This window comes from Pezoporus flaviventris, unplaced genomic scaffold, assembly GCF_033815535.1.
Source record: "Pezoporus flaviventris isolate CSIRO_AGI_PZ_B2104156 unplaced genomic scaffold, CSIRO_AGI_Pfla_v1 ptg000045l, whole genome shotgun sequence".
Classification (NCBI taxonomy): domain Eukaryota; kingdom Metazoa; phylum Chordata; class Aves; order Psittaciformes; family Psittacidae; genus Pezoporus; species Pezoporus flaviventris.
Window position 1 is genome coordinate 4,430,826 of NW_026892593.1, and position 18,963 is coordinate 4,449,788.

The window sequence follows — 18,963 nt, forward strand, 5'->3', positions numbered from 1 at the left end:
TCCTTTCAGCATTTATATAGAAGCAAGAGACTGCTTTCCCTAATTTAACTTTCTGCTCAGCTGCCTTTATCTTCTAAGTAAATAAAGCTGTTCACTGTAGAGGCTGTAACCACTTTGATATTGAAATTTTGACAAAATGCTTCCTGTGGCAATTTGTGTCACAGATAAACTCCCAACACGACCATGATATCATGCCTTCACAATGCTGGGCGGCGTGCAAGCCGCAGGAGCCTTTGCCTGCCTGGCCCTGGTGCTGCAGTGTGGTCTGCCTGCCTTCTGCCGTCATAAGGAGACCCCCAACCAGGGTGACTGGGGATCTCCAGCACACTCCACACCATTGCCACTGCAAAATGTACAGCTCTTTTACTCCTAACTTCTCCCAGCAGTACTGAACAGCAAGTGGAAATAATAGAAATTAAACAGAGGCAAAGCTTCAAATCTATTTCAGTTTAGAAGCTGGAAAAAGGACATAAGAAAAATTTAGCAGGCAGCCCTGACACAAAGGGCTATTTGAAAACCACGGAAGCTTTCGCTCTTTCTTCTATAGCTGTTTAAAAATTTGACTTACATATCTGTCCCCAGATGAAAAATCCAATTTTCTTCCAGTCTGTTAGGGTTTCACCCAGGAAACTATCCACTGATAAAAAAATCTCAAGGGCTTTCTTTAAAGTGTGTTCTGTGTCATGAAACAGTTTCATAAAGTAACCATAGAAGCATCTGAGCAAGATTTTCAGTGAATTAGGAGTAAAAAAAACCCACATTTCTAGCTTATTTAGCTGTAACCATTGCACTATCAGAGCAACTCATCAACTCATAGCCCTCATATGGAAATTGTGATCTCATCCTCCTTTCATTCATGGTGAGCAAATGTCATTAAGATCATATTTTTAGAGGAAATAAATATTTTTAGAGGAAATAAATATTTTTAGAGGAAATAAATGTTTAAAGATACACTACAGATTAACACCAAGACTGATCTACTGCAGAACATAGGACTCTAACTGCTGTCCAAGGCAACACCAAATTTTTTTGGTAGATCTAGATATTTTACTAACTGTTTTCCCAAAGGTTCAAAAGTAAGATCTGCATCAGCAAAGCAGGATTCTTGCAGTCTGAGTCATCTTAGCTACAAGAAGAAACAGCACATTGCTTTTGTCCATTTGAAGTCTCACATCTTTCCATTCCAGATCTGAAAATGGCTCTGAGCTCCTTAATTCTTTGTGTATTTCTTTTTAAAAAGAAGTTCCCTTACAAGCCCTCAGATTCTCCTGTGATCTTTTTCATCTTTTTCTCTCCGTATATCTTTTTCTCCCACTCTTCAGTGAAACCCCTTCCATTATTTCTTCCGCTAATCTACTGCCCGGGCTGATTGAGGTTGGTGTCCATCCCTTTGGGACTTGGCTGAGCCACAGAGAAATACTGTCTGCCAAAAAGTCTCCCCCTGTCCTCCCATCTGGTTAGTTTTGCTGCTTTAATAGGTTTCTTCATTAAACATTGAGGATTGCACAGATTTCCTTGTTATTTTCAGACTTATCTTCCTCTTTCACCTGATCTTTTATCGGATGGAGTGCATTCTTTGCTTCTCCAATTCCTCTCTCCTTTGATCTCCCCACTGTAAATGGGGCTGCTTAATTAAGTGAAATGTTTCACTTTATGGGTTTATTTTCATGAGAGCCTCCTCCACCTCCTGCTACTTACCAACCTGTTCTCCCCAGCATGAATCACCTTTCAGTTCCTAGTAGCCTTTCAAAACTCTGTGAACCCAGTCACCTTTCCTGCTGGAAGAGACCAGCAGAGAATTGCAAAGTGCCACCTGCAAAGTCAAATTCACTCACCTAGCTGGTCTCAACCCAGTTAGCTTCAGATTAATGCTGTCTTATGTCAGCCTTTTCTGTCAACAACACAGGTGTGTTAAGTGGAAAAACAGTACAAAGTGCTGAAGACAAGCAGTAGAACAGGGTAGAACAAATCTTGCACATTCAGTGGATGCAAACTCTATCTTAAAAAAAGAAAAGGGCTTCAGTATATTCTTGTAGGGATTTGTTTGTTTTGTTTGTGCTTTTTCTGGTGGTGGTTAAGTGAGGTTGATTCCATTTAAGACTTTGCTGTTTGTCTCCTGCAGAACCCGACTTATTCCCCTCTCCCTTGGCCACTTCCAGGCTTCCTCTGAGTATGGTTAGAATAAAAGTCTCCCTGCTGAGTGCCCAGTTCCTCTGGCATAACTCATCCATCCCACTGAAGGCTTCTGCAGACATGTGCAAATGCACAATGTATTGTGTCACTTTGATAAGACCAGAGGGAAGAAGCCAGACAGTATTTAGGCCACTCAGGAAGCCAAGTTTCATCTTCAGAATGGCTTACAGTTGAATCTCCAATGGCACGTAACTGCCTACACCCTGAGAGTCATCTCTCAACCGTCATCTAAACCCCAGAAGATCATAAACCTGTAACACCGCATTTTTTTTAGTACTTCTGGGCCTCTCTGAAGCTAATACCAGTCCTCAGTCTTATGTCTTAAATCCTCAGGACTTGCATTTCTTTATAAACTCTACAAATAAAGTTCAATGTGTTGGGTGTGTGAGAGGTCCCCATGTAACACAGAAGTGACTAGTTGAAGGTAGTTCATCTATTTCTCTGCTATTTGCTTGAGGGATCAGTGATGAGGAAAATTATTTACAGTTTAGAAGACTTTACATCAGAGAGGAATCCTGACTACCAGGCCTTATCTTCTTGCTAGTTAAATATTCATTCACTGAGAGCCTAGGAGAAAAGGACCATGTGGTTAATTCATTCCCTCTGAGGGAAGGCTCCAGTTTCTATGGCACTTAACATAAAATAGAAAGTTTTTCAGTGGAAAACAGATCTTCTCCCTTCCTGATTAACATCTGGGCAACATTCTTACTACTTTTGGCTTAGCTGAGAGGTAATTATCCCATGAAAAGGGAAACACCTTCAAAAGAAAGGAGCGAGTAGCTCCTAGGATGGCTCTGGTCCACATGCTTGGAATAGAGGAACACCTCCTTTAGGAGGGAAGCCCAGACTAAGGCATCTAATTTTCCAGTATGGGAAAGATTTAAGAAATATTTCACTCCTTAGTGTTTCGCACTGTCTACTTCAGATGCTCCCAGGAGAGTGACTTGCTGATATGGTGCTTAAGTTCTCCTTGTGAAATGCATAAAAATTCCAAGCCTGGACATTGCAAAATCCACCAAGCAGATGCCTCCTGCACTCAGTATTATCAAGACCCTGTTGTGTATCTAGCCTATGGGTTTTTTAAGTCTCATTGTTAAGTGTGTCTAAGGCTCAGTGTGACAAGTCACTTTTAAACTGGGATTTTCAACACACTGGAAAGAGAAACCCTTTTGAAGCTCACAGGGAACAGCATTCTGGTTTAGAATTGTCAGTAGAGAACAGCACTGCTGAACTAAAGATGCAAAATTAAACAAGAAGGATATTTTTTTTTACATACCATATAGCTTTTACATACCCACATAATTGTCACAATTTTAATAGGTGTTAGATCCAGCAGCTCTTACTGACTTCACTGGATGGTGTGAAGCACTATGCATTTTGGCAAATTGGAGGTTTATTTAGGAGCCCGACTTCTGGCACCAGCTTTTGAAAATCTTGGCTGGGGTTCCCGCATAATGTTAACACAGTCACATCATATGTCTCAGTATTGTGAGAGATCTACAGATCCAGCACTCTGCTAAGCTGCAAATTTCATAAGACAAGTGAACAAAGAAAAGTTTACATATGTGCAGTGTTGCTAAGCTAGTGTGTATTTTCTTTTATTTGAGAAAGATTAATCTGAATTTACCACCTCCTGATTACATTTGGATACAAATAAAAGGTGTGAGGGAATAAAAGGCATCTTTGTAGATTATCTGGGATCAGGACTTAGTCCAGGGTGATTATTGTCAAATCAAGATCACACAGAAGGCACTGGAAAAACCTGAAGTAAATATTGAGTTGGTAGTTTACAAGTTTTGTGCCACAGGGTTTATACAACAGTTGAATACATTTAGCACTTTCAACGATACTTCTGTTGTTTTTTTTTAATTTGGTTTTGTTTTCAGTTTTTTGATTTTGTTTTCTTTTAGTTTCCTAACATGTATATTTGTATCATTATCATTCAAGACAGTGAAGGCCTAATCAACCTCTGAAGAAATAATTATATGGTGAATAATTTTATTATAGCATTCTTCTCTATCAATACTAATTTTACTAATTTAATGTAATACTTTTTTCTTGATGTCAGCTATATAGAAGAAAAGCATCAAATCTGAGCTAGTTGTTTAGACTTCTCTATCATAAAGAGATAGAGACCTCCTCTGTGCAGTTCACACACATACAAGATAAGGACCTAGGTCAGGTGAGATAAATACCACCCTGTTGCCAAAGCAGAAGATGCTGGAAAAGCAGACTGATGGTGTTATGAGAACTTTTATGGAGCCAGGTTCTCTTGTAGTCTGCATGAAACATGTATGCTAACCTACTGCTATGACATTTGATATGAATGCAAATCACTTATTGTCTCCAGTGGGAGATGACACATATCTGAGGCAGCATCTGGTGCTGATGATGTGAATAAATGCCCTCTGTGAACTGGGCAGAGAACACAGGTATTGTTATCATGAGACATGCAACAGCATGTGAACTCAGAGGTGAAAGGCTGCTTTACTCACCCATTTGGCCACACAGCCTTTACCATCATACATCCTATTGATTGCTATGAAAGGAAGCACAAGCCCACACGAATTGTTCTGATATAATGGGTGGACAAAGCTTTAAACAGCTGTCTTAGAACTTTGCCAAAGGGTGGCCAAAATAAATTTTTCATTCCCCTGGTCTGTCCATCATGCCACAGTGAGTGATGCCTCTGGAAATAGCTCCCTTGGCCAAGTATAACAGGGTCACACCTGCCCAGCTGTTCTTGGTGGTCATGGATGGGATCCAAAGCCCACTGAAGTAATTGGAAAAGGCCCTGTTGACTCAAATGGATCTTTGGATCAGACCTTTAGTCCTTGTTTCTACTAAATTAGCTGCACAAGCTGGCAAAGATTTCCCTATATCATGCATGGTAGGGTTTAGGCCTCTGGGATTGCTGTAACAACTTTATAGTTCCATATTGGTAGACATTTTATCCTAGTGGTTTTTAGCTAAGTGATGTCATTGCTCTCATCTTCCTCTGTTGGTGCATTTTTGGCAAAGTCTGAGACATCTTTAAGACCCATGGGGCTACTTGAATTTTTCACATAGAAATGGATTTCTGGGATTGAGCTGTGAATAGGTGAGCAATCACAAATTTCCAGAAGACACAGACTGTAACTCGGAGTAGCAAGTGAAAACATGAACCACAGAAAATGCACATATAAGTGAACATCAACCTCTAGTACACAGTAAAAGGAAGAGAATTAGTGCATGGGTTGGGAAAGTGAAGAAGTAAATTTGTTTCTCACCCTATAGAGAATAAATTGAGGAAAAATTTTCATCCAAAGGCAATTAAAGTACATGTGTTTCTTTCTATTAATTCCAGCAAACTTTTGTTCAACCCATTCAAAGATAAACATGGCTTTGAAATATTTTGGGGGTTTGAGGTCTAATTCTGGTACAAGTGGCAAAGACTTAGACCTTTGTTGTTCTAAAAGTGAGGAGAAATGTTCATTCCTGAAGCCCAGGAAGAGAACAACAGACAGTGAAAACCTGGTGCTGTGTGTGCTGTTCCTAATGCAAATGTTTTGCATAATGTCAAACTTTACATAGTGGAATAAATCCTAACCACAAGCCCTTGAGTGGCACCATAGATTGAACACGTCAAACTGGAGATTTGGGAATGTGAACTAAAGTCTTCTCTGTCAAAATTAGCTATGAAAGTGGACTGTAGACCAACTTCAGAAAATCTTAACTTTCTCCTAACTGCAGGCATTGCCTGCGAAGGCATTATTTAATCACATGTCCTGGTTTAAGCCTAGTCAGCCATTCAGCTGCTTGCTCACTCCCCCCCTCCCTTTCCTCCCCCCTGCACCCGGAGGGATGGGGAAGAGATTCAAAAGAATGTAAATTCCGCGGGTTGAGATTAGAACAGTCCAGTAACGAAGGTATAACACAAAAAACTACTGCTATCACCAATAATAATAGTGATAAGGGAAATAACAAGGGAAGAGAATACAACCTCTCACCATCTGCCAACCGATACCCAGCCTGACCAAAGCAGTGATCTAGCCCTTCCGGGTAACTGCCCCCAGTTTATATAGTGGTCATGATGTGCTGTGGTATAGAATACTTCTTTGGCTAGTTTGGGTCAGGTGTCCTGTCTCTGCTTCCTCCCGGCTTCCCGTCCTCCCTGGCAGAGCATGAGACTCACAAAGTCCTTGGTCAGACTAAACATTACTGAGCAGCAACTAAAACCATCGGTGTTATCAGCGCTGTTGCCAGGCTGAAAGTCAAAAACACAGTGCTGAGCCAGCTACTAAGAAGGAGAAAAAAAAAAAGACTGCTACTGCTGAACCCAGGAAGTCACATTTCTTTCTTCACAGACTGTGTTATGGCTCCACCTAGCAGGAAACGCAAGGATTACTTAGTTAAAAATAGTGTTAAAGAAGCAACCAACAGTATATATGTAAAAGGGTGTCACCAACTGGACTGGTGTTTCCAGTTCATTTTAGTATTATCATCCAGGATTTGTAGTGCCCCATTAACACTAATTAACTAAATATACACCTAAATACTTCAGGGTCAAAAAGAAGAAATCTCTGACTCAGATAAGAGATGAAATGTAAAACAAGGATGGAATAGAGACACAAACAGCCATGGGAGGGAAAGCAGAGATAGGTAGGTGAGCTTGATAGATGATGGGTCAGCAACATGACTGACCTTGCAAATGTGTTGCTAGGCTCACCCCAGAAGGCACAAAAAAGGAAAAATTAAAGGAGGTTGAAGAGATAGGTTTGTGAGTGGTATTCAGGCAAGAAGTGTGAGAACTAACTTACTCTGTGAGCCAAAGGAACAGCTGAATTGATTAGTTTGTCAGTACGGATCTAACAGAGGGGGAAGCCAACCCCAGCAACAAATGAGGGACATCAGGGAAGTGTCTGAAGGGGTGATAGCTGTAGCAGTTGTCTGGACCAGAAGAGGACGAAACTGTGCTGTTCAAAGACAGAGAAAAGGATGCTGCAGCAGCTGAGCGATGGGTCAGGGCAAGAGTTTAAGTTATGTGGATGAGGAGGGAAAGTCACGTCTGAGAAACAATGAACTACAGGGATCATCTGGAGAATCTGCCTTCTTAAGAAAAAGAAATAAATGAGAGGTGTGGGAGTTGTAGGAGGTGCAGTTCACTGCAAAGTTATGGTCTCTGATTGCAGACCATATGCAGGGAAAAGATAGATAGGGGTGTTGCAGTCTGGAAAAATGAACATAGTCAAAGCATTTACCAGGACCTTCTGCTACAGTAACACTGAGCATACCTCCCAGGAGGAATCAAGCCGTTAGTGTAACACTGGGGCATGCTGGTGAGGCTCTTCCCCAATTCTGTCTCACGGCATCAACAGGGCAGAAACTCCACCTCAATATGAGGAGCAAAAATACAAAAAGCAAATAAACTTAGATGTGTGAGAAGATCCCGCACTTTAAATACTTGGTGTTATCCCATGGTAGCCACAGGAGGGCACTCTAGTCTTGCTGTTGAGAGTCCTTTGCACTGACACCTGCGTTCCTTTGTGAAGCATGCGGCAAATTTAACCGCCTGGTGGTACCTGTGCCTCGAAATGAAAGCTAAGCAGCGTAGCAGGTCTCCTTCACTCCAGATTTGATTCTCTTCTGTTTCTAAAATATAAACCGTGATACTTTGGCTGTGAGTGTAGCAGTGGTCGAGGAAGTAAAATCAGTTGCAGATGTACTGAGCCCATCGTGAGAATTTCTACAGTTTTAAAAAATGCTTGCTTTCAAAAAATAAAGTAATGGTGACCAAGTGCTGCTTTGGGATGAGAAAAATCATTGAGCGGCCTGATTTCTTACTGGCTTTGCAAGTATTCTCACAGAAAAGTTGGTTTCTACTTGAATATGAATCGAATTTGTGATTTATTCATAACACCACATTTCCAAATCATCCTGCACTTTTGGCATCTATTATGGTATTATAAACAAGTAGTTTCTAAGTATTTAAATTTAAAAAATGATATTTTCCTATATTATTAGATTGTTTATGGCTATATTTTGCTGGCTCCAATGTGTGATTAAAAAAAAAAAGGTTCAAAGTGCATCGCAGTACTGAATGTACTGCTTGAATGTTAATAATAATAGTAATAATAATAACATATTTTCATTAGCTGTGGTAGCAGTATGAATATTAAGGCATGTCTCACACTTTTTTCAGGAACACTGTTAGATGAAGAAACATAAGGTGTCGTGCCTGTGGTCTTAAAGAAAATTTGGTAATTCAAGAAAAATGTGTAGTTTTTAGTAGTTTGTGTTTAGAGAGATATTAATGCAATAAATATTAACTAATTCACTTCATCCAGTATCAAAGAGATGTACTAATGCTGTCTTCTTTTCCTGAGTATCTTAGAGAAGCTAAGGAAGTTTACCTTCCATCTAAGTTTTAATTAAGGTTATCAAAATCTCTGACTGAGAAAAGAGAAAAGCCTGTAAGAATTCTTCTTCAAAGCTTGCATATAGGTAATTGCAGATATGGGCATATAACTAAAAGGAATGGAAGATTTATAATTCTGAGTAGCAGTAAAAATGAGTGAGATGAAATAAAGTAACAAGTTTGGTTTTAAAAGATAAAGGAGAATAAGTGGGAGCAGGATAATGGAAAGTGAAGGGGAAGAGCTTTTGAAGACAGATAAAAGATGAAAAGAGGAGAGAGAGGAGAAATGAGGGTGAAAATGACCCTTTGAAGAACCAGAGGAGCGCATACTGCTAGTGTGCTCCCATGCTTTCTAATAAAAACTGACCTTTTTCACTTGTAAATCAAATTACCAGCCACTGGCAAATGAGCTTTACAAACCAATACAGTTTATCAGCACCAGGTGGCTTTCCTACTACACAATCCAACCTCCTAAGTACTTGTACTTCTTTCCTAATATTCCACATATCTTGTGGTTTCTCTTCCATTCAGTGTCCAAGCAAAACCTATGATCCGCTCATAAAGTCTACCCGAGACTTTCCTGATGAAGTCATTAGCTTTATCAAACGTCATCCACTGATGTACAAATCCGTGTACCCAGTGACGGGAGGACCGGTTTTTACTCGAATCAATGTGGACTATCGTCTGACTCAGATCGTGGTGGATCACGTCATGGCAGAGGATGGGCAATATGATGTAATTTTCCTAGGAACAGGTATGAGAGATGACTTCCACTATCATTCTACACAGACCACAGTCCTTTAAGAATACTTTTACTCCAGGAGGTCCTGAATAAACCCGTTGATCAACATATGTTTCCTACACATGCAGCTTCAAGAAGCATTTAGATGCTCCTGGTTCTGTGCCAGGTCTTCATGGAAATCCTAACATTAGATTAATTTGTCAGCTCAAGAGATTGCCACTACCATGATTTTAATGCTTCCTGGTCCCTAGGTGATAAGTTAATTCAGGGTCAGAATACCTGAACTTTCTTACCCTCTGAGTACCGTTCAGTACCTGTCTTTAAGTTACATGGTAGTCTCCTCTAATTCTTCCTGGCAGAATATCAATATTCAATTAAAAGGAAAAAAAACATTACCTTAACTTCAAAGAATACTTCCTGTTACCAGCAGTGACATGGTACTTCATTAAATCTCATGTGACACTGAACAGCTAAGAAAGATTCAAAATTGAGCCTAAGGCAAAAAATTATACCTAAATACTTTTAAAGATGCAACATAGCAACATGAATAGCTCCTAGCAAGAGAACTAGGATTGAACAGAGAGAGGTTAAACAGTTCTGTGAGGGAAGAGGCCTGCTTTGCAGTTTTTTTATGGATAATTATGTATCTATTTACATTGTTATGATAGTTGTATGCCTTTAGGAAAATGCCTAATTTTATCATAGTAATTAAATATAGGATCACTGGATGAATCACCTAGCATCATGGTATGCTAAGAAATATTAACATACCTATTCATAACTTTTCTGAAGTAATAATCTACCATCTTCAGTGGAATTTCTTGTTCTTAATCCACAATTTGACTTTCTCTCACTAGCAATAGGTCTTATAAAGCACTTATTATTTGATCTGAATGCACTAATAAGGAAGTCATTGCTGTTATCCTCATCTCACAGCAGTTGAAACTAGGGTGCATGTAGGTGAAAAGGTTTATCCAGGGGTGATGGATGAGCTCCTTCCATGAGCTGCAGGGAAATTAAGATTTCTGTTTGAATCCTACCCCAATGCTGTGGGGTTGCACAACATTTTGTCTGGCCTATAAGCAAATTTGGTGTCATAGCAAGTAGTTTGATGGGTATAGATATTCTGAAGTGATTTGGGAAAAGGAGTGAATTGTCACAAAGCATCACCTCTTATAAAGTGTGGGTTGTCTCAGCCTTCAAGAACTTCCCAGCTGCCTTATTACATATGTGACTTCAGAGATAGCCTCTCTCTTAGACCATTAAGGTCTTTCAGCTAAATCCCTCTCACAACTCTTCTGTCTTCCAGAAAAAGAGCGTATGAAAGACCCCCTATGATCCCTGCAAGTCATGTACAGTGGTGTCAGAGAGAAAAACACAGTTTCATAAAAAAGAACATTAAAGTGCTGTTTGTTCCCCTGCTGCCTGAGAAGGCTGTGAATAAACTTTAGCTGTGATGATGGAAAATCCTTGTTGCTTTCTGAATGCAGTCTTTAATGCAGCCAACAGAGAAGGAAAGGGAGCACATTCCCAAGCAGTGAGATGCACAGGGTTGGGAGTACTCACTAAAACATACTTTTGTTCTGATAAAAGTGAGGAAAAGTAATTTAAAACTTAGCTGCCTGAAAAGATGACTTTACTAGTTAAAATTAACAAAGCATTTTTTTAGTGGCTATAGAAGTTGCTTTCAGATGTTTGCTATCCTCCACTATAAAATTTGTCATAGGAATAAAATTATATTGAGAGATCAGCAGCTTGAATACTCCCAGGTTAACTGTTATAACCCAGCACCAATGCTAATTCTTTCAGGGTAGATCCTCAGATTTAGAGATGTCAGGGACAGCATGGACCATGCAGTCACTAGGTGGCACTCCATAATATACAGATACATATTTATCTTGCAGTGCTTTCCTTAAAAGTGAGTTTTCTTTTCCAGAAGCACATGGGTTTGTTCTATTTTATCCTCTAAACTTGTAGTATGGAAAAAAATAAACCAAAAGATAAAATTTCAAATATTATATAGAGTCTGAATTCAGATATACCAAATCACCCAGGAGATTTTGCGCAGCAGATCAGTTTATTATATGTTTGAATGTATACAGCCAACTTGTACATCTGCAGGCTTTGGCATTTATGTCAAACAAACAAACAAGAGCTCTAATATGTAAAGCAAACAAATACTTTTGGCTTTGATTGGTAATATGACCTTCAGTAGTTTGGGAAAACAAAATGGAAAAATCTCATTTTTCTATTATAATGTGTTATTTTTCATCATTTCAATACTATGCATAGTGTAAGCTGTGCACATCCCAGCACCCAGCCTGCTTCCCCTGAGCAGTTTTCAAGGGTTCTTTTTAAGGCCATTCAAAATTCACCAATATGCAATGGTCTGAGATTAAACAAGCGGCTATTTTTTTTTTTTTTTTTTGCCAAGCAGGAATTCGGCTTAAAATTGATGAATAGATTTAATTAAAAAAAAAACCAAACCTCTGAAAAAGTAATTTCTCTAATGATTAAATTAAGATTTTGATGCTGAATGGAGATTTTGTTCCAAAATTTCCCTAAAAATTCAAAGATAAATTTTAAAAGTGCATTGCTTAACTCTCCAAATTAAAATGAAACCTACTTCGGGTTAAGGGGCTATACTGGATGAAAATTAATTTTATAAAAGAGAGGAATTGGTTTTCTGACAATTTAGTCCTCTAAGCTGAATCTCTTTAGGGTCAGATAGGCCACAATTCTTTATCAGGAAATCTGTGGAAACTTCTAGCTGGAAGCATGGATGTGCTTGTCTCTGTTTGTATGTTTGTGTAGCAGGAGAGTTAGACAGTCCCTGCCAGGAGTAGTCTACAATTGTCCTGGCTCAGCCATACAGTAAAACTAGAAACACATTATATACAGTTGCACAGATAGCAATAGATGGAGATAGGGATAGATGTTGTTTGAAGGTGCATCCTTGATGCATTATCTTTATCTTCAGGGCATGAAATTAAGTGGCAGATACGTACTGAAACAACTGTGGGGTTTACATGATAAACATTTATTTCAGACATAGGCACAGTCCTGAAAGTTGTGAGCATCACAAAGGAAAAGTGGACTAAGGAGGAGGTGGTCCTGGAAGAGCTGCAGATATTCAAGGTAAGCATTAACAGCTGCAACATCAATTAAATAATATTCAGGGGACTTAAAGGCCCAAACTGGCTTTGTCTGTCTGGTTGGTTGTTTACTGGAACTAGTTCAAGTTTCCAGAAGGATGCTATGTAAATTTTTAAATGCCTTGGTATTCTTAGGGTAAGTCAATTGAAAAGAGTCCCAAAACAAACAGACCATGATGTTTCAAACTCATAGTCTCATTTATCCTGCCTTTTCTGGATGGAAATCTTATTATGAGCCCCAATTTTTTTATTAGCTGTATTTTAATTTTAATGCCAATTATTCTATTGTCTCAGCTTTGAGACTGTTGTTGTAAAATTATAATTGGTTTAAAACAAACAAACAAACAAACAAAATTCCACAGATGCAGAGAGATTCTTTACGATAATGACTTTAGGGATTGAAAAGACAAAGAAATAAAGCAAAGTTAGTTTTGATTATTGGTAAAGGCTGACTCAGTGGTTTTGACTGTTTTCATTTGGTTATTCTGGCTGAGTGAAAAAGACAAAAAGTAACTAGAGCCCTGCTAACACCAATGACTTCTTCATAAATAGAGTTTTTAAAAAGCCCAGCTTCCTTCTTTCTGTTGCACAGGCACAGTTTCTGATTAACCTCATTGCCGGTGAGGGAGCTGATGTGGACATACCATTGCAATAGGAAAATGGAGACTTGTGTCTTCCCCACCAATTTTCTTTTAAATTTATTAGGTTCTTCTTTGTTCTTTGCATTCTCACTTTGCTTTATTCCCATGCTGTATAGCTCTTCTTCAGTTTTCACCTCGCTTTTTCATCAAAATTTACCTACATTCCTGGCATTCTGATTACTTTCTCACACATCCTCTGTCCTATGTGCCATATGAGTTCGTAGCCACAAGCCAGATTTTTTTTGTCCCCAGTAAATAAATGAATTTGGGACTTGGAGAGTGTTCTCCAAGTGTAAGGAAAGGATCTTTAATAATTATTTCAAATAATGTATTTCTCCATATGTTTTTTGATAGGTCATGTGTGTGATGAAACTTTGATTTAAAGGCTTCTTCCCACTGTCTTGGACATCAATTATAGATATCACTCAGAAAATACCAAGATTATTCTGTAGCCTGCCAAGTAATCAGTAGTTTCAGTATGTGCACCAAATTGATGCATTCTTTAAGCATAATGTCAAGGGCAAATATACCATATCATATTTAGAACAAAAAAAAGTTATTTTTTTTCTGCTCAGCAGACATTCCTTTGCATTCTTATTGGTAACATCCATGACTGTTACCTCTATGGTTTTGAATCCAGAAAATTGAACAGGGTGAAGGGCTGAAAAACATCCCTTATTTCCTCAGACTGTATTAGCATTAAACAATAGGCTTAGATTAATCATCTTCTATTAGGGGATAGATAATACCCTGAGCTTTGTCCTGTTCTTACATCACTCACTGGCAAAAATTTCACTGTCTCTCACATCCTGATGCAGGGGATCTGCCTATGTATCCCTTAAGTGCCATCTAAGCCTTTCAAATAGTCTTTAATAAGATCTTAAATTGATATGAAGGCTCATTGTTAGTCCCCAGGATGCGGTAGATAGCAGACTCTGAGAATTGAAGCCAGTTGCTTCATAAGTAGCAGGGAAAATTTATGGAACCTATTTTTGAAAGCATGAATTTAGTGATTTTCTGTTTTTTGTTTAAACCAAGCAAATGAATCTGTATTTTTGTTTGATTTTTGTATGTTAAGTTCTGCTCTCTTTTTCACTAAGAACAGAGAATGTGTGAACTAATGCACCTCCTTTATTCATTTTTCAGCACCCTTCATTTATCTCAACCATGGAGATCTCTCAGAAGCAGGTAATCACAGAGCTTGTTTAATTACTGCAGGATATATGGTACACTGAACACTCAGCTTGTTGTTTTCAGGTGACGCCTGCTACTCACTGGCCAAGCTTTCCATGGATGGCTCTTAAAATGTATCTGGAAAGAAGGAGATATGTTTGAATTTGTTTGCCTGCCTAATTCACGTTTGCTTACAAACAGTAATTTGTTTACCCAACCTGGTAATTATTCATGGAAACACATCTTTAGTCATATGGTAGTGGGATTTGTGAGTGAAGTCAATACACATTCATTTTCCGGACACCAGAAATACATGTCTCTTTACAATCTAGTAATAAATTATTATTACTATTCTTGTTGTTATTTTTATTAGTAGCCAAGAGAGATCAGGGCCTCATTGTGCTAAAAGTTGTGTGCACACAGAGTGAAACCCAGTCCCCCCTCTAAAACTGCAGTCTAAATCTGGGTGGTCCAATCCTGGCAGCACACGAGCCAGTCCCCGTTGAGAATCTCCCGATGGGAAACAGTTTTATGGCATCCAGGAGCTCTATGATGGCTACATGCATGTTTGGGAGACAGTGTGACACCACAGCCATCCCTCCCTGCCCTGCAGAAGTGGCCGTAGCAGCTCCAGCACAACACGACTCCCTTTCACAGGAGGAGGTATTTTGCCATTCAGGCACGCACAGCACAGCTGGGTCCCATCTCCCCTGAAAGAAGGTGGCAGGCCAGCTGGAAGTATTGCATGAGCCAGCTCCAGCTCAACAGCAAGCACTTGGACCACCCTTGTCTCAACAGGCAATCTACTCACACATTGGGGAGAGAGGGGAGTAATATTATCCTCATCCTACCTAAGGATAAGAAGCAGAAGATGAAGTTTTATACACACAAGGTCATCCCTAGTTCCCAGATTCCTCATGTCATGGCTATCCAGCTCCTGTTTTTTAAATGTGTTATTGAACCATTCTTTCCATGGTTTGGTTTCTGTTTTTTTATTACAGCATAATTCCAAAGGTGTAAGGGTGTTGAATGTCAGCATCTTTCCAGTACTGCAGTCTCCTTTCCTCTCTGCCATGTTGTCAGGGATGGGTGGGGACTGACCAGTTCACACTGAGCCCTGAGAAACATTTTATGGTAAAGGAGGAATTCTCTCTTGTTGTGTAAAATGTGGGAGAAGGTTGAAAGTCTGTAAGCATGGCACTGAAGAAGGGAACTTTTTAAACAGGCTGCTCGGAGAACACTCCTAATTCATTTGCTTTGCCTGATTTGCAGCAACAATTGTACATTGGTTCCAGGGATGGATTGGTTCAGCTCTCACTGCACAGATGTCACACGTATGGGAAGGCTTGTGCAGACTGCTGCCTTGCCAGAGACCCATACTGTGCCTGGGATGGAAACTCATGTTCCAGATATGCCCCCACTTCCAAAAGGTAAGAAAAAAAAAAAGTACAACATGCTGTAAAAGATCTTGCTGCTTGCAAGAATTTTAGAGGTTCCTAATCAGAATGTGTTACTTTTACTTAGCATGTCATTTCCCTTAAAATTTGATCATACTCTGGCCATGTTACACACTTCTGCTCAAGGAACTGTGAAGACAGCATAGTCTTTTTCAAGTCTGTATTACAGTGACTCAGCTAGCAACTAACAACATAAATCCATTGCTTTCCTTTTTTATGCTGAATGCTGTAAGGCATGAGATCCTTAAATGGAGGTCCAGGTTGTGGCTAACACTGCCCAAGATGCAAGACCCTCTCTTAAGCTTCTGACTTTTGCACAGAGCACCACCATAGTTATGGAATTTAATGTAGTATCCCAGAGTGGACAATAATGAAATACATCTAATTCCCTGATCTAAACAAACAATTGTATTTGTGCTGTAGCCATGAGAGGGAGACAGAGATTAAGTACTGCGATTTGACCACATCAGGAGCAGTTTTTCCACAGTGAAAGAAGTTTCCTCTGAACTTTCTGTATCCACCAGCTAGGACAGCAGCAAATCTGCATGGAGAAAGAGCATGCTGCAGGCTTTAGCAGTGCAGTACCCAAGATGCTGCGTCTCTTGGAGATTTGGGGCTGATTTAGCTGGAGCTCTGAGCTCTCATTGAGCCAGGTGCTTCAGAGCCTCTCCATTCCTCTTTGAACGAAGCCTTCCTGACAGCAGTTCTTGCAGAGAGGTTGCCCTCTGAGCTCAGGCTCTGGAATGATGCTTTCTGCCTTAGGGGCTGCAGGGCTGGGACCAAAGCAATTAGACAAACCATTGAAGTTAATGACTCATAGGTCATCCTGTCATGGTGTCAAGGAACTTTATGTGTTTTCCCTCAAAGCCAAAGCAAACTAGATTCAGAGAAGCATAAATGAAAGGAGAAAAGCAAGTGTTCAGGCTCACTGCAAAGTTAGTGACACATGAGGCTTGCTGAAGCCTGAGGTGGGCTGGGACATGGAGATTGATGGTCCATGTTTTTTAACAGATGTGCAGTATGGTGGGAAGGCCAAAAGTCTGTGGCTCAAAAATAAAGGATGGGTGACTGTCCTTGGGAATACTCCAGTGTATCAGTTACTTGAATGTTTTTCTTCTGTGTAGCAGCCTTTGCTTCCAGCATGTCTACAGCTTTCACTCGAGGGGACAGCTCATCCTTGGGAATCCACTGCCCTGCAGCGGCATTGCTCTGCACATAGGAGGTCTCACTCCTGTTACCTTCAGTGTGGCTCTAAGGGAGGAGCCAGTCTCCAATCCTTCTACTAAAAAATTAAAATACAAAGTAGGGTTTGTAGCCCTTGAGAGATAAATGTGAGATAAACGCAATCATCCAGAGGAAGAGTTTGTTTTTTTTAATGCTCTTATTCTGAAATTACACTAAATCACAGTAAGTTTAAGTAACGCACCCAGAGATGAGAAGGCAAGTTAGTTGTGGAAGGGAGCAGACCATCTCAGACCATTCTCAAGCATTTCTACTGTCCATAAAGATTAAAGATAACCAGATTCGCCAATTATTAGTTACATAATGAAAACATAAGCTTTTCTCTCTTCATTCTAATGATTGGTTTACTAGTCAGTATTATCTCTGGCCAATCCTGAGCTCAGTTTTGAATATCGCCTGTTGAACCTCAGATCTTTTTCATGACCTACATCATTAAGGATGTATTTAGGTATTTCTGAATTTTAGTGTGAGGTGTCCCTTCCCATGGCAGGGGGGCTGGAACTTGATCTTAAAGTCCTTTCCAACCCTAACTATTCTATGATTTCCAAGACAGTCCACCCAACCAGGAGATGCATGCCCCGTGCTCTTAAAGCAGGTTTAGATGATTTTTCTGTCACTATAGCACACACTTTATATTCTAGGCAGACTCTTTTCTCTTGTTTTTTCTCTTTCCCCTCCTAGTGGTTTTCCCAAATCACAGGCCCTTCTCTTGATGTCAATTGTACAAATCTCTCTAGGCCACATGCGCTTTGAGGGTGAGGCCTGTTTTAGTTAAGACTGTAATTGTCAGCAGTAGGGTGGGAGCCGTGCAAGCCCACATCTGCTGAGCTCCTCTGTATTTTGTTGTTGAATTCCAGCAATTATGCCTGAAGTGTTACAAGTTTGCATGTTCTTCCATAGGCGAGCCAGACGGCAAGACGTCAAATATGGAGACCCTGTTGCACAGTGCTGGGATGTAGAAGACAGTGAGTACTTTGCACCTTTCTTGCTTTTTGTTGCTTTGACAGGAAAGTTTGCTGTGAGGGTCTCTGCATGTCTGTGAAAACTTGCTGTGCTTGACAGAATAACACCATTAAAGCAGTTATCTTTCCCACACTTCACATGCAATGCCCTTCCAGCAGTTAAATTTGCAGAGCTGGGATGATAAGGGACAGCCAGCATGGGATGACACCCTCTCATCCCTTATGGGAGACCCTCCACAGCACTCACCCAGGGGAGGGAGATGTGCCCCTGACGCAAAAACATCACCCACATCCCTACAAGTAGCTAATGGAATGTGTGTGATGTTTCATCCAGAAACTGGGGAGGTCATCCCACAAGGAAACCCATAAGTGTGAATGGGGAACACACCATCTTCTCCCCTCCCGCTGCATACACTTGACACGAGTCCCAAGGCCAGACTGCAGCTTGCCAAACCAACCCCTTCCCCTTCCCGCAGCTACTTAAATACTCCTGTTATTAACAAGAGCCTACCCCCCAGTTCCCTGTCAGCTTCCCCCTCCTTTTCCCACACCCTGTTTTCAGATGCCAAAGGGTCTGGCTTGCTCTTTTGGCAAGTGCAGCACTTCTCTTACAGCAAGCACTGTCAGTATGAAATCCTGCGGTTACGCGGCAATCTCTGCAGCGGCGTAAAATAAATGAAAAGCATTCAAAACCAAGCTCGGGTTTGTCTGGGGCTCTTCTAGCTGCTTATTAAAGCAAATAACCCAGTCAAAACAGTATTGATTGTATTGCTGTGCTGAATGTTTGATTTGGGACAAGCCACCACTTCCCATTGATCTCTGGTTATTTTTGTGCTGCTGCGGTGCTGGGTGTCTGCTGCAGATCTCGGCATGAGTCTAATGCAGAAACCAGAGCTGCTCACCACAGGATCAAAGCTTTAAGTCTGTTGCACAGTACAGAGTGCTCTGACTGTACTTGTGTGCTTACAGACATAGTTAAAAAGTCAGGGTAAAATCTCATT

At 40.3% G+C, this 18,963-nt stretch overlaps 1 protein-coding gene across 4 annotated transcripts in view; it reads left to right on the forward strand.

Moving 5' to 3' along the window:
• Positions 1 to 18,963, forward strand: part of SEMA3D (semaphorin 3D) — a 138,060-nt gene that overhangs the window by 105,079 nt on the left and 14,018 nt on the right. For all 4 annotated transcript variants that reach the window (XM_061467283.1, XM_061467284.1, XM_061467281.1 and 1 more), the window contains exons 12-16: positions 9,122 to 9,344; positions 12,382 to 12,470; positions 14,275 to 14,316; positions 15,574 to 15,731; positions 17,901 to 17,965. In XM_061467283.1, coding sequence (XP_061323267.1) covers positions 9,122 to 9,344; positions 12,382 to 12,470; positions 14,275 to 14,316; positions 15,574 to 15,731; positions 17,901 to 17,965 — 577 coding nt within the window. The remainder of the gene's footprint in view (positions 1 to 9,121; positions 9,345 to 12,381; positions 12,471 to 14,274; positions 14,317 to 15,573; positions 15,732 to 17,900; positions 17,966 to 18,963) is intronic.